The sequence below is a fragment of the Mirounga angustirostris genome, unplaced genomic scaffold (assembly GCF_029215605.1).
Source record: "Mirounga angustirostris isolate CCGP_5_RB_7025 unplaced genomic scaffold, mMirAng1.0.hap1 SCAF_1, whole genome shotgun sequence".
In the NCBI taxonomy this organism is placed as follows: Eukaryota; Metazoa; Chordata; class Mammalia; order Carnivora; family Phocidae; genus Mirounga; species Mirounga angustirostris.
Genome location: NW_026991709.1, coordinates 138,863,066 through 138,878,638, shown reverse-complemented (window position 1 = coordinate 138,878,638; position 15,573 = coordinate 138,863,066). Strand labels below are relative to the sequence as shown.

The 15,573-nt window shown below is 32.6% G+C and overlaps 1 protein-coding gene across 3 annotated transcripts in view; it reads left to right on the top strand.

Annotated features, from left to right (window-relative positions):
• Positions 1-15,573, top strand: part of TOP2B (DNA topoisomerase II beta) — a 60,252-nt gene that overhangs the window by 8,964 nt on the left and 35,715 nt on the right. For 2 of the 3 annotated variants that reach the window (XM_045903899.3, XM_064588738.1), the window contains exons 2-6: positions 5,271-5,441; positions 6,513-6,603; positions 7,952-8,015; positions 13,479-13,624; positions 14,495-14,592. In XM_045903899.3, the coding sequence (XP_045759855.1) occupies positions 5,271-5,441; positions 6,513-6,603; positions 7,952-8,015; positions 13,479-13,624; positions 14,495-14,592 (570 nt within the window). The remainder of the gene's footprint in view (positions 1-5,270; positions 5,442-6,512; positions 6,604-7,951; positions 8,016-13,478; positions 13,625-14,494; positions 14,593-15,573) is intronic. The other variant, XM_045903900.3, reaches the window with a different exon arrangement.

Below are 15,573 nucleotides of genomic sequence, written 5' to 3'. Positions count from 1 at the left end.
ATAAAGGTTGAGTTTTGGATAAAAGTATTAGATCTATATTCTTTCACTAGGAGTTAGCAATATTACAAAAGTGCTTAAAATAGATTAATATTTTAATATGGATTTTATGTATTATTTTGATGTTTTTGTTATAATTAAGAAATTCCCAACAATGCATTGTTTAATTTGGCAGCCAGCTTTTGAACTTCAGAAAAAGTCAGTTATGGATGGCATCAGATGTGTAAACCACAAAGAATAGAATTAAAATGTTTTTAGATTTGTGGAGGATATTTTCATATGGGGTTATTTTACATTTTTATTGTCTTTAGTTTTATATGGGAATGAAAACGTTGCTCTGATTTCTTATATTCTAGTGTTATTAGATGCTGGAATTATTTATTACTATAAGTAACTTGGTGTTTTGTCCACACAAATTTAGGCAGTAAAATAAATTACAAAAAACTTAAATTGTAAGTTTCCAATTTTAGCAAACCTTAAAATTTATTTAGAATGATTTTGGTAATTGATTATTTTTAAGGGTGTATTGTGAATTTTTATTTACTGTGGACTACTTAGTCAATCAATGTAGTACAAGATATTTTACTACTATGAACATAATAAGAATAAGAAAAGGTTAAATCATTATTTTGAATCAAAAGACCTTCTTTTCAGTGTTTAAAATGAGCATAATTCAAAAACTTAAAAAGTATTAAAAAAATTAGTGAAACAAGGACTTGAAAAACAAAAAAACTAATAAAACACCAACAGAAACAAAAACAAATTTAAAAATCAAACCTCTGTGCCAACATATACTTGTCTCAATTAAACATGAGGATGAGGAGATTATTACAATTCAAGAAGAATTTTTCAACTTCTCAAATAGAGCTAATAACAATGTTGGAAAACTGGTGGATTTACAAGTAAACCAAATAAATTGTTAATGAAAACCTGAATGTACTGACATTAATGTGGAAAGTTTAGCTCCCCCACCCCCAAAATGAGCATAATTCTTTTAGCCTACAGATATCAGATATATATCAGTCTCCTTTATCATTTGTGGGATTGAGAGTACTTTTGTAAATGTGTAGATAGGAGTTTGCTGATCTGTTTGTGTTCAAGCTAATTTCATGATCTCTCTTCTGAATATTATTAGTAACAGTGTTAAAACTGAAGAACTACTCCAGGTGATCTTTCTTTTCCTTTTTCTTTTCTGATCTTTCTTTCCTTTTTCTTTTCTAATCTTTCTTTTCTTTTCTCTTCTTTTTTCTTCTTCTTTCCTAGAGATAGTGACAATAAGAGCTGTAGGGAAGATGATCAATAGATTTTTCTCATTTTACTTAGTTCTTAGTCCCAAGGTGTTTGTATTTATACTTATCCTAGGGATGGGGCCATCCCATTGAGGGGGTGGTGTAATTGCTGTCTGTCCCCTCATCCCCAGATTTTGATTTTTAGTGGCCTGGACATTATTCAGGGGGCAACTTTCTGTTAATAAAGACGAGCTAAAAGAGATCATTATTTTAGGTTTCTGTGGGAAAAACTTACAGACCTCTCAGGAGAGAACCTCCTCTTTCTGTTTGCTGCTAGTGAGCCAGTGAGCAGTGCAAACTACCATTTGTTGAGAATGGGAAAGTAAAAGACAAATCTGACTGCAATGTTAATTTCTGTTTTCTACTCTGCCAAACTTGCCAGTCTTGTTTATTTTGGTTTCACTTACCTTTTTGCCTAAATTCTAGTGAGAAAGTTGGGACTGCAGAAGTAATAGGTAGGTATTAACAGTGCCACTAGAAAAAAGAAACCTTCAGTTTTATTCTAGTGTAATTATGTTTTCATATACATGGGCTAATAAGCTTTTAAAGTACTTCTATATGTGTTCGTTGTAGAAAATTGGAAAATGTGTATCAGAAAAAATGAAAATAATTTCTGTTTCTACTTACAGATAATTTTGATATTCTGTTGGATATATTTTATATTTTTTTCCTATGTGTGTATATATTATATACATTTTTTCTGATGAAATTGGGCTCATTTTTTATATAGCCTTGTAATTTTGGTCACTAAACAGTTAAGTTTTAATAAGCTACTAATTTAAAAATACTTGATTACATAATATCTTTACATAAAAGATATAGCAATAGAAGTTTATATAGTCAACACAAATAATTTTTGGTAAAAGTAACTAAAAATATTTACTCAATGAAATATCCAGGTTTAAAGGTTTATATGCAAGTTTTAGAAATTATTTAATATAAACCAGAGTTGAAATATTGACAAAGATCTCAAAACATCTTTTATTATGATATTCTATAAATAATATGTTCCTTAATGCTTTTCATTACTTTAAATAAAATGGTTCCTTTTTTTCTTTCCTTAACATGTGTCATATATTTAGGAAAAAACATTTTGACATAAAATACTTTAAGTATATTGTCAAACTTATTTTTTAATATTTATATAATATTCCTAGAGAACATTACAAATAGTAATCTTGTCTGACTTGTTCTCTGATTTTTGAGACATTATCCTAGCAAGAATGACAACTTTTGAACTTGATAGGGATGTGTTAGGTGCAAGCCAAGCATTCCTTATTCTCAAGTATCCATTTGGGAGGAAGAAGTGATTGGTAGTGAGGGAATATGGGAGAAGTTGTAAATTCTTGAAAAAGGAGTGATAAAGGACTTTATCCTTATTTTCCCTACTTGTTCCCCTTTTAGTTAAGTGTAATTCATCAGGGCCAAACACAGAAGCCCCAATTAGGTAAACGTGAGTCCTTGATTAAGTCTAATCGTGAAGATGTTTTCTTTGTTGTGGGATTTGGAGTAGTAGCCTGGGATCAGAAAGCTTTTACTTGCATGGTTATTATAAGTTCCTGACCTTTATGCTAATGATTGCAAGCAGTTCTAAGTTAATGGTAAGAAGTTACCTCCCTTTGATTCCATAGCATTTATTGTCTTTAAACACTGCTAAGAGTGTGATCTTAGTCCTTACTATTCTGATGACCCATTATACAAAATCAGTTGTGCTTTTACTTTTGAATTTGTTTCTATGAATTAATTAGCTGTCTCATGAAAAGCAAGGAACATGATTAGAAATTTGGAAACTGGTATTTTTAAAATGTATATTTCTGGCTAGTTCATCATCTAACTCTTGACAGTAATAGACTATGAAGATTTTATGAAACACTTACTTTCCTTTGTCCAAAGCTATTTTTAATTGACTCAGAACAGTGTTAATGGGTAACCTTATAAATGAAAGAATGTATAAGAATATAGTTTAAAATACAGAAAATGATTTGTTTATAATACTTTTTTTTGCAATATTAAGTCTCTAATTTTATTTAAAATTTATGGTACTGGAAGATTATAATTGTTTGAATTTCCATAGTGTTTGTACATTACAGTTCTTGTCCTGGTTTAGACTGCTCGAGGTTATGTATTTGTTTTTTTTTTTTTTTAAGATTTTATTTATTCGAGAGGGGGAGAGAGAGAGAGCACGAGACGGGGGGAGGGTCAGAGGGAGAAGCAGACTCCCTGCTGAGCAGGGAGCCCCCATGCAGGACTTGAACCTGGGACTCCAGGATAATGACCTGAGCCAAAGGCAGTCACTTAACCGAGCCACCCAGTCGCCCATGTATTTGATTTTTTTTTTTTTTAAAGATTTTATTTATTTATTTGACACAGAGAGAGAGAGCGAGAGCAGGAACACAAGCAGGGGGAGTTGGAGAGGGAGAAGCAGGCTTCCCACCGAGCAGGGAGCCCAATGTGGGACTCGATCCCAGGACCCTGGGATCATGACCTGAGCCGAAGGCAGATGCTTAACGACTGAGCCACCCAGGCGCCCCATGTATTTGATTTTTAAACATACATGTTTTAAATGTAGACTATGTAATGACTTTTTTCAAATATTAACTTTAAAGATAATGGTATGGCTATGTGTAGGACCTGAATTAAAGTGTTTTATTGCTTGTTCAAATTCATAAAATCTCTCCTCTTGTTTGTCTTCTGACTGCTTCATTTCTGCTTAAGTTCAAAGACTTGTGAAGATATCTCAATTTTCATTGTTTCTAATATGTGAATTATTTTTTGACTGTGAAAAAACATGCCATTATAGCCATTTTAGTGGCATGTCTTATTCATCAATATTAGGGAATTCTAGAAGGAGAGAGTGTGTTTTCTGCTATTAAGAAGACAGGGACATTAGGGAGGGTATGTGCTATGGTGAGTGCTGTGAATTGTGTAAGACTGTTGAATCACAGACCTGTATCTCTGAAACTAATAATACATTGTATGTTAAAAAAAAAAAAAAAAGATAGTAGGAAGGGAAAAATGAAGGGGGGGAATTGGAGGGGGAGACAAACCATGAGAGACGATGGACTCTGAGAAACAAACTGAGGGTTCTAGAGGGGAGGGGGGTGGGGGGATGGGTTAGCCTGGTGATGGGTATTAAAGAGGGCACGTACTGAATGGAGCACTGGGTGTTATACGCAAACAATGAATCATGGAACACTACATCAAAAACTAATGATGTAATGTATGATGATTAACATAACATAAAAAATAAAAGGAAAAAAAGATGACAGGGAAATCTCCAGGCCTTGGGAATTCGAGTTTGTGATCCTTATCTACTGTAGGAATGGTTAGAATTAGGATCACCAACCTCTGTTTCCTTGGAACTGGCACAAAAACTAGAATCAGCGGGTGCCTCAGAATGGGGCACCTAGCACTGATTTATAAGGAATTATTGGAATGACCTATAAAAGTGTGAAATTTGAGATTTCATAAACCATGCTTAGTGTTTTCAGCCAGCTCAGTGTATATTAACTACATAGTCACTATTTTGTGTAGGTTACTTTTGCCCACCCTTTAAAATAATCTTCAGTGGCTTAATGGCAGGGAACTGATAATGTAGAAGATTTGAAGACTCCTGCAGGTAGCCAGGTTCAGTTATTGTGAACCTGTAACCTGGCCAGAACTCGTATTTCTTGGAAAGTTTTGAGGGCTGTAAAAATTAACTTGGTAACTTACAGAATTGGGAAATGTTTATATTTCTGGATTGAAGAGATGTAGGCATTTCTAGCTATTCTGGTGACTATACCTTAGTCAAAACTGCAGTTTTACACTGTAGTATAAAAAGAACTGGACTGTCAGTAAATAGACCTGTGTTCTCTTTAAGACTTAAAAATCAACCTGAGAGATAATTTTGTCATTAAAAAGAAAACCTATGGTATGTGTCCATATACATTTTAGTTTACCCCTTGGTAGGTTATTTAAATTTGGTTTTTTGGTTAATTTTAGACTCTTTTTGATCAGAACAATGCTGCAAAAAAAGAAGAGTCAGAAACTGCAAACAAAAATGATTCTTCAAAGAAGTTGTCTGTTGAGAGAGTGTATCAGAAAAAGACACAACTTGAACATATTCTCCTTCGTCCTGATACATATATTGGGTCAGTGGAACCATTGACACAGGTAATTATTTGTTAAATTTTGAGATTAGGAGATGTGTATCTATATGTACTTTTTAGTAAATTTTTTGTGATTGTATACTTTGTAAGTACATTATTTCATGTCTCTGTGCTCATAGAGTAGAGTGAGAGATGTAAGAGAGGTAGAAATGTCTTCATTTTCTGCTAAAGATAAAAAAACTAGGAGACATAAACTATCAGAGGTAAGAAGTATAGAGTAAAATGGTAGTGTGTGAACTTTTTAAAAGTCCTTACATTTATGTGTGGTTTGCTTCAAATTCTAGAATGTGTACATATACACTAATGACCAGTGCTTACTATGGACTTGGCTTGCACATATTATCTTGTCTGATTCTAACAATTTTAGAAAGTAGGTACTGTTATCCCCATTTTATAGATGAGGAAACTGAAGTTTGTTTTTTTTTTTAAGATTTTATTTATTTATTTGACAGAGACAAAGTGAGAGAGGGAATACAAGCGGGGGTAGTGAGAGAGGGAGAAGCAGGCTTCCCGCTGAGCAGGGAGCCGGCTCCATCCCAGGACTCTGGGATCAGGACCTAAGCTAAGGCAGATGCTTAAGGACTGAGCCTCTGAGTCACCCAGGCACCCCTGAAGTTTAAATAAATTTAAATAACTTGTTTAGATCCCTCAACTAGTAAGAGCTGGGTTTAAAGCTAGATCTCTGTCTCCAAAGTCATGCTGTGTTCATATTATTTTACTCTGTGCTCCTTATAGAAAAATACAAAACATGAAGTAAAAGTGTAAAGTTAATAAAAGATTTTTTCTGTTTTATTTAAATATCATTTCTAACAATTCTTGGTGCCTTATATTAATAAGCTGACTTTATAAATAAGAATACAGACTCAATACAAAATGAGTAAGATCTCAATTTTGAAGTTATTTAAATTGAATATGCATATACTGAAGTTGAGTGTAACTGAAGTAGTATGTTTTTCTACTTTGAAGATCTAAGTATTTACAGAGGAAATGACAGATGTGGGTTTATACTATGTAAAACTGATGTTAAATGCTTTTTTTACCCCATAAGTCCTTTTCAATTTTTCTTACAATGCAGCTAATGTGGGTGTATGATGAAGATGTAGGAATGAATTGCAGAGAGGTTACCTTTGTGCCAGGTTTATACAAGATCTTTGATGAAATTTTGGGTGAGTATTTGCCTAAGATTTAACTCCTCTGTGTCCTTTGGGGGTGTGTGTGTGTGTGTGTGTGTGTATGTGTGTATATAAAACCAGACTTACTGTGTAAATTTTAAAGGCATATCTCTGGCTTCTATGCTGAATATAAATGTTCTTCAGAAAATTTTGTACTCACTGTAATATTTTCATATCTGTGCACATCATGTCTTTGCATTTATCTGTAAAGTGAATGTGTTGTTATTTGATCAGTAATCCACAGTTGGTTTATATTCTTGTAAGTGTAGTCATCTGAAGATTGCATTCATACCAGTCACCTGAGGGGCATGTTAAAAATAGAGATTACAGGGCCTGATCCTTGCAGATTTGGCGAGTTTGCTATGAGACATGTAAAATTGGGGTTTTCACCAACAAATCAGGAATTTCTGTTGGGCAGCCAAGTTTAACAACCATTGCTCTGAATGATCTCTGTTTTTTCCAAAGCACATAATAAATGAAATCACAGTGAAGTGTGGATGCTTAATTGATTCCTAGGGAATGCTTGCATTTTGGAAATATTTTTAGCCAAGCACTTTCTAGAGACTCTGGGCTCTGCCACCTTATCAATGCCACTTGAAGTTTCCTAGACAGCTGGGTTGTGTGGGTCTCTCTGAGCTTGTTCTGGTCCTTCTTTGGGGAAAGGATAGGGGAATAAAACTGGTTTCTTGTATTTTATACTTTTCACTCTTGCTTCCCAGCTATCCACTCGATTTTACTTTGTTACATAGTGTTTATCAGGAACATATTTTTTCTATGATTGAAGTTGAATTTGACAGCTAGCTTGTGTTAAAATTTGTGTAGTCATGTGTCTAACCCCAGCAGTGGTTAACGTATGCAAATATATTATCAATTATAGTGCATAGGATTTAGAATTTTGATTTCTAAGGATGCTGAAGACTTTGTCTTTCTAATTTAAAAATAACTGATTTTAGCTCAACTTGTCTATAAAACCACAAGTTTTTTGAAGATCAGGAGAAAGTAGTTGTTTCCAAGATAAAATATAATTAAACTCAATTTTTTTTCTTTTAGACCTAACCTGGATTAGGGCGTTACAACCTGCAGATGTTTGTTTTTATTTTTATATATCACAAAATCTGCCCTTCCCCTCCCCCCATTTTGTAGTAAAAGACATAACAGTAATTTAGTGTGATATAAAATTTAAGAATATTATTTAGAAAATAAAGTTTTTATTAGAAGTTAGTATCAATAATTTCAATAACTATTACCATATATAAATGTTTATATTAAGTAGGGATATACATGCAGTTGTCATATATTTGTTTATATAACTTTATTACTCATCAAAATATTTAATTTGTAGTTAATGCAGCTGACAATAAACAGAGGGATAAGAATATGACCTGTATTAAAGTTTCTATTGATCCGTAAGTATATTTCAAGTTTAACTTTTTTATGCTAAGTCGTTTTATTCTGATAGTCCCCAAATACTCCTCAAATGAATACTGTATACAATTAGTACTCCTAAAGTTTCTCTGTTGCTTGAGATCTTGTTATTTTTGCCTCTTTTAGCCAGAATATACTATACTTTTATAGTTTCCTCTGTCATTCATGATCTTTTACTCCAAAGTACTTCCTTATGGGAACACTTGGAAACCCATTTTTCTCCCTCTTTGATGCTGTGGATATTGTTGAAGGTGATTACAGTAGTCAGTCACTCAATCTTTCCTTCTTGCCTTTGCTTTGAGAGTCAAGGTTAAGTGCTATTGCTAGTACTAGTCCCAGTTATATTATGGATTAAATTTATTTGTTAAGACCAATATTTGGGCCTTTCTATTATTTATAACATCATTTGTAAATTAGGAACTGCTGATATTATAGAATATATACCAGGTGTTCAGCTAATTAGATCTCACTATGGTGATTTCTTTTGGAGAACTGAAGGGGAGTGAAAATACCATTTTAACTTAGAAATATTACTGTTACATTGACCCTGTTTTCAATAGCATGCCTTTTGTAAAATATTGCATTACATTTACATTTATAATTTTATTAGTAATTTAGAATGATGTTAAGAATTTTCTCTAACATGAAAATTTAACCAATTCAGGTATAGCCTTACTGTCACTAATCTAATTTTAGATGGTATGGTTAAGATTAATGTATAATTATATATGAAAATATAACTTATTTTTGGTTATATCGTGAAGATAGCTGTGAATTAAAATATTACCACATAACTACTACATAACTATGAAGTTCCAGATTTTCTTTTTCTTTCATTTTTTTCCCCCATTTGGATCCTTTCTAGAATGAATACATTCTTGAGGATTTATGTGGTTAGATGCACAGGACATTTATAAATTATTAATTTATGCAGAAGTTTAAAATAGTTTTAAGGAAATTTTAGCTTCAAGATTCCCTTTCTTCTGTATTTAGAAAATTGTCAGTTAAAAACAATATCATTTATTATGCTTTAGGAGAGCTAGCTAGTGAATAGTAATAGATGTTGAATGTTAGATATCTTTAAGCTTTTTAAAATTCAGAATGGAAAGACTGAAAACTAAGGAAGAAGGGGCTCTCTCTTAAATACATTCTTGATGAACATGGTTACAGTTACAGTTGGTTGTTTTTATCTTAATTATTTTGGCCACATTAATCCAACAACATGGACTTAAACAGCTTACATAGAATCCCATCATAACAAAGTGATCAAGAAGTGAGCTATAAAACAACTCTGTAGACTGAATAGTGGCTCTTGGTGGCGTGCTTTACCTTTAAATTTATTACAGATTCTGGACAGAGTAATTCTATGTAACTAATGCCTTTAGTGATTTCTTTCTCCCTTTTCAGTCAACAGTGTTTTTGTTGTGACATAGATTATAACTAAATTTATTTGGTTCTTTTTTAAAATTTTTTTATTTTTATTTATTTATTTTTTTAAAGATTTTATTTATTTATTTGACAGAGAGAGACAGAGCGAGAGAGGGAACACAAGCAGGGGGAGTGGGAGCAGAGCAGGGAGCCCGATGCGGGACTCGATCCCAGGACCCTGGGATCATGACCTGAGCTGAAGGCAGTCACTTAACCAACTGAGCCATCCAGGCGCCCAATTTATTTGGTTCTTAATGACAATCAGATACCAGTTTTTCTAATTTATCTCTATGTTATTTTAATTAGTTCTGCTAGAAAGTTCTTTTATTTCAATATGACAAAAATTCATAGCTACTTCCACAGAAGAAGGTGTGAATTTTACTTTTTTTGTTTTTAAATCATTGGTGAGAGACTATTGAATCTTTCTCCTGCTTTTATTTTATTTTATTTTTTATTTTATTTTTTTTAAAGATTTTATTTATTTATTTGAGAGAGAGAGAATGAGAGAGAGAGAACACCTGAGAGGGGATAGGGTCAGAGGATGAAGCAGACTCCCTGCCGAGCAGGAAGCCCGATGCGGGACTCGATCCAGCGACTCCAGGATCATGACCTGAGCCGAAGGCAGTCGCTTAACCAACTGAGCCACCCAGGCGCCCTTTCTCCTGCTTTTAATTGAAATATATAGTATATATTTTAATATATGTTTAAATATTAAAATATATATTTACAGTTGGCAATAGACAAGCATTTTGGGAGATGTTGCTATGTTGCTTATATTTTGTTATTTATTTATATTGTGTTTCTGAATTTTAACCATAACATTTTGTCTTTTGTGAATTTCCTCCCATAAGCTCATTCCTTATTTTTTCTTTTACTATATATTAACACAGAATTAATGTTGTTTTTATAAAAATGAATTTCATTTCAGAGACAATTTTAGATTTCTTAAGAAGTTATTTAAAAGCAGAATTGAAATGGGAAAACATGCTATTCTGCAGTTTATTTTGTTGACCCAGTTTTTTTTGCTGTCCATTTTTGATATCCTCTGTTTCATTCTTTTTAACATTTTGTATAGCAGATTTAAAATTTTTCTTTGTGCATGTGTGTACCCGAACTCTGTGTAAAGGACAGGTTAAATTTTGATAGTTAATGGGTTAAGTGTGGAGGCCATACAGCACAGCTTACCTCTTGCTCTCAATAGTACTCTGTAATATGGGGATAAAATTTAAATAACAACCATGGTTGTAAAAGGCATAAGAATACATTAGCAAGGGGTACCATGCAGAATTTGGACAGCTCTTTTAGAAAATTAGAGAAATTGAAGCACCTTTTTACAAAGGAGCTTAAAACTCTTTATATGATTGTTAGTATTTGCTGGTGTCTATCTGATTAAAAACAAATGTGGAAAGCACATTAACCAGAGTTCTAACAGTCCTTCTAGTTTAACTATTCTTATTTAAGGTTAAAAATCTTAAATCTGTAGCTTTAAAAAAATAGTACACACTCATATTGAAATATGTATACAGATACATTTTTATTTTTTTAAAAGGTAGGATTATATACTTTTTCTATTTTTATTTGACATGTTGTAGACAGCCTTTGTTATTAACTTATATAGATTTACTTAAACCTAAATTAAGTAAGGTTACTTAATTTAACCTCTTAACAGTTAACGCATATTAGATATTTAGATTATTTCCCAGGTTTCTTTTTTAGCTTTAAATATTTCAAAACTTTATTTGTAGCTTATTCAAACACAGTATTCTTTTTCCTAGTATTTCTGTGAAGATTATTGATGGAGCAAAGAATATAGTTATAGAACTCTGTATCATTGTTTAGAGCTTACAGACCTAAATGCCAGATCTGGGAAGAGATTATAGATTGAAATTTTTCAATAGAGGTGACTTTGATAGAAAGTTCAAATTTCATACTCATACAGACTTACTGAATGTAGGAGATGTCAAGCCTTATTTTTTGTAAACTGTGATAAAGATAATGAATTTACAAAATACCTATCTTAATTATAGTACCATATATGATATGCTAAATTGATGAAAACAATTTTAAAGGTTTACTCATGAGTGTATTAGCTTTGTATCATTCTGAGATACTTAAGATCTGTAATTTTCCATTCATTGCCTTTCTTTATTTCCTTCAGAATTCTTCTTTATTAATTTTAAGCCTAACGCTGGGAACTATTTGGAAGTTTAAAAAAGTAGTGTAGTAGCTGGCCCTTGTTTCTAGGGTCCACTGCCTTTAGGAGGCACAAGTGAAACTATATAGTAGGCAATTTGAAACTGTTACATACTTAAACATTCAGCTGTGTATTCTGTAGAGAGTGTTTACCCACAAGCAAGATAATCTAATCATCTCCTGGGTTACCCAATCAATAATTTAGTTTAGTTTTTTTTTTTTTTTCTGGCTAGTCTTGGTATATAAGGAGGGTTGGGAAACATTGTTATAGGCTGGGTAAAAGGCTTAATGGAGAACTGAAGTCATAAACTGACTCTCAGGGTAAATTTTGGCTAGACAAAGAGTAAAAAGACATTAAGGCAAGGGAAAGACCACTAAACAAAGAAATGGAAGAACTGGGAATGAACATTCAGGACAAGTAATAAACTGACTTGAAGGAAAAGCAGGATACATGTGAAATAGTGGGAATTAAATTTGGCGATAATTAAGGATCTGGATAATGGGCTGTGAACATGCAGTAGAGGACTTTTAAGCTTAATTTACAGTATTTAGGGGATATCAGTCTAGACTGGTAAATTGGCATTTGGGATAAAGAAAGGACTGAATACTGAATAAAAGAACCTAAGGACAAACTACTAAGTCTTGATGACTAAGGACTCTAGAGAATGATCAGGAGATCTGAATAAAAAAAGGCTATCAAAATTTGAGCCTTAGGACATTTGAAGAGTTGAACCTGTATTGGACAGTGAAGAAAAGAAAAGTTGGTTTCTGATTAGGGAAAGAAGATGTGCTAGAAGTTATTTGTTAGAAGTTATTGCTTGCTTGCTTCCTTCCTCCTTCCCTCCCTCCCTCTTTCCTTCCTACTTAATTTGATTTAATTAATTGATTTCCCCTTGGGTATATGGTTTTAATTTTGGCTTTTATAACAAATTTTTTAGTTGTGATAACTACTTCTAATACCTCTTCAGAGATTACGGTGTGTATGTGTGAGTGAAACTGTATATCTAAGAATAATTATGAATCAGATTGTCAAATGGTAGCTTTTTAAACCAATTCTTAGTGTTGGTTATGAAGCTGTGTTTCTTTGCAAATTTGGCTTTTAAATGGGTAAAGGCATTATAGTATATACTACTCAGAATGATAGTATATACTACTCAAAATTTTCCATCAGGACTACTGCCTGTGTCAAGTTGCTTTAGCTATAGGAGCCTCTGCTGCATACCATTCAGGGCTTAAATGGATGGTTTTGTGATAGGAAAACCTAAAAAACCTAAAATAGGTAAAATCTAGATATTTTAAGAATATTAAAATTAGTTTATGACAGTGATTGCCATAATGCAAACAACCCAGTAATATTTAGGGTGAGAATGGAATACATTTCACGCTGTTTGTCCTTTTCCATATGTACTGCAGCAATAGTTAGGGAATGAAAATGGCAATGGCTCCTGGCCCTGCAGAGCTTGTGGTTTACAGGTGGTGTACTGGTAGAATGAAGCAGGAAGATTGTGGCTAATACAGATGAAAAGAAAACAGAATCCGGAGCTGACTTCTGGTAGAAGCTTCACTGCTTTTACTATTTTCTGGGAAGTTGAGGAGAGTTTCTTTTCCTGAGAAATTTTTCAGCATTGCCTGTAGGTCTTTGTGGCCCTAATTTGAGTTATGACTCGGGTAGAAAAGTGTGTCCTCAGCAAGTATTTTCTTGAAAGATGAGTGTCTTCAATTAGTAATGGCTGGAGTTTTGCTTATAATTACTTAGGTTTGTTCTGGATTGCTTTACTTTTTATGGAAATGTTAAGCTCTAAACTCTGCTTGTTTATTTACAGTGAATCAAATATTATAAGCATTTGGAATAATGGGAAAGGCATTCCAGTAGTAGAACACAAAGTAGAGAAAGTTTATGTTCCAGCGTTAATTTTTGGACAGCTTTTAACATCCAGTAACTATGATGATGATGAGAAAAAAGTAACAGGTAAAGTCTAAATAGCTGATCAGAATTTTTATTGAATTTTTTTATACTTCCAACATAAAATTTAACTATTCCTATGTAAAGTATTATAGAAAAGGAAACCTGTGTAGCTTTATTGTGAGAAAATTCTTTTCAGAATTAGTATCTATAAAAAACTATCATGTGTAAGTATTATCTTGATTATAGTCTGACAGAGACATTTTAAAAGCTTAATTGATAGTACTTTGCCTTATGCTACAACTGCTAGAACTCTAACCTGGCTAACAGTTTGAGTTTCGAATTAGGGTGCTGATGAAAATCAGATGTATGATTCCTATATATGTGAATTTCTTATTGCATAAGAGAACCATGTCTTTTGGTATCAGTTGAATTACTTCTAAACTGTTTTACAAGGGTCAAGATTGCAAATCTAGGTTTTGTAAATAGAGTTGAAGTGCTTTGATCAAAACCAGTGTTTTCCTACTTATTTCCATTGTTCAAGTGGGTTGATGGTTTTTATTTATTTTTTAAAGCCAGAGCTTTAGGAAGTGATGTAGATTAAATTTTGTAATAGAGAAGTAACTTTGATAGAAAGGTCAGATTTCATACTCACACAGATTTACTTGATTATAGGAGATAGCAAGCTTAATTTTTTTTGAAATTGTGATGAAGTTAATGAATCTACAAAATGCATGTTACTTACATTACTGTATGTGCTAAATCTTAATTGTATTTTTCTTTAAATGAAAAAATCTAAATATACTCTGAAATATTCAATTGGTGATTGAATAATGCAGTAAGTGGAACTATTTTGCAACAGACCTGTCCCATGGTAGTTAACAAAGTTCCTAAAATCCTTTTCATTAAATCTTTCACATTTGATTTTTCTTACAGGTGGTCGCAATGGTTATGGTGCAAAACTTTGTAATATTTTCAGTACAAAGTTTACAGTAGAAACTGCTTGCAAAGAATACAAACATAGTTTTAAGCAGGTATGATAGAAAAGTGTCTAATTTTTGTGTGTGTGTGTTGTGTTGCTTTGCTAAGATAATAGAACCTTAGGTAAATGGCAATGATGCCTATGTCACTTTTTTTTAAAAAGCATTAAGCATGTCAGTAGAGTAAAAAGACTTCAGAATGCCTAGGAGATTTTACATAAATCTTTCTCCTGTTTCTTGAAAATGAAGAGCTTTATTTAATAGACTTTTCCTTTAACCTAGTTAAGCATTACCAGTAATGTCTTGAACCTTACAGACTAATTGAAATGTATCCACTTAGCATATTTGAAAAATTCTTCATTGATTCATCAAGTTCATTTTTCAAAATTCTGTCTTATTTTACTCTGGTAGCCCTTTGAAAATAGTTTGAAATTTTACATAAGGTAAAGTAATTTGGTCAGGGAAAGCATAGTATTTATTTATGTAAAATTCTAAATGATTATGTTGAAGAATTTCAAAGTTATTTTACTAATAGTATATAAAGTGCAGTTCATTTTGCTTATTTTCAAATGAGGTTATTATAATAGTGTCCCCCCCCGCCCCCCGCTGCCATCTGTGGTTTCACTTTCCATGGTTTTAGTTACCCGTGGGCAACCGCGGTTCAGAAGCAAATGATCTTCCTTCTGACATATCGTTGGAAGGTTAGTAGTAGCCTAATGCTCTGTCACAGTGCCTACATCATTCACCTCACTTCATCTCGTCACGTAAGCATTTTATCATCTCACATCATCCAAGAAGGTTGAGTACAGTACAATAAGGTATTTTGAGAGAGAAAGACCACATTCATATAACTTTTATTAAAGTATAATTGTTCTATTTTATTATTATTAACCTCTTACTGTGCCTAATTTACAAGGTAAGCTTTATCATAGGTGTGTATGGAAAAAACAGTTTATATAGGGTTTGGTACTCTCCATGGTTTCTGGTCTTGGAACATAGATAAGGAGGGACAACTGTAGTAGTTTTTAAATTTTT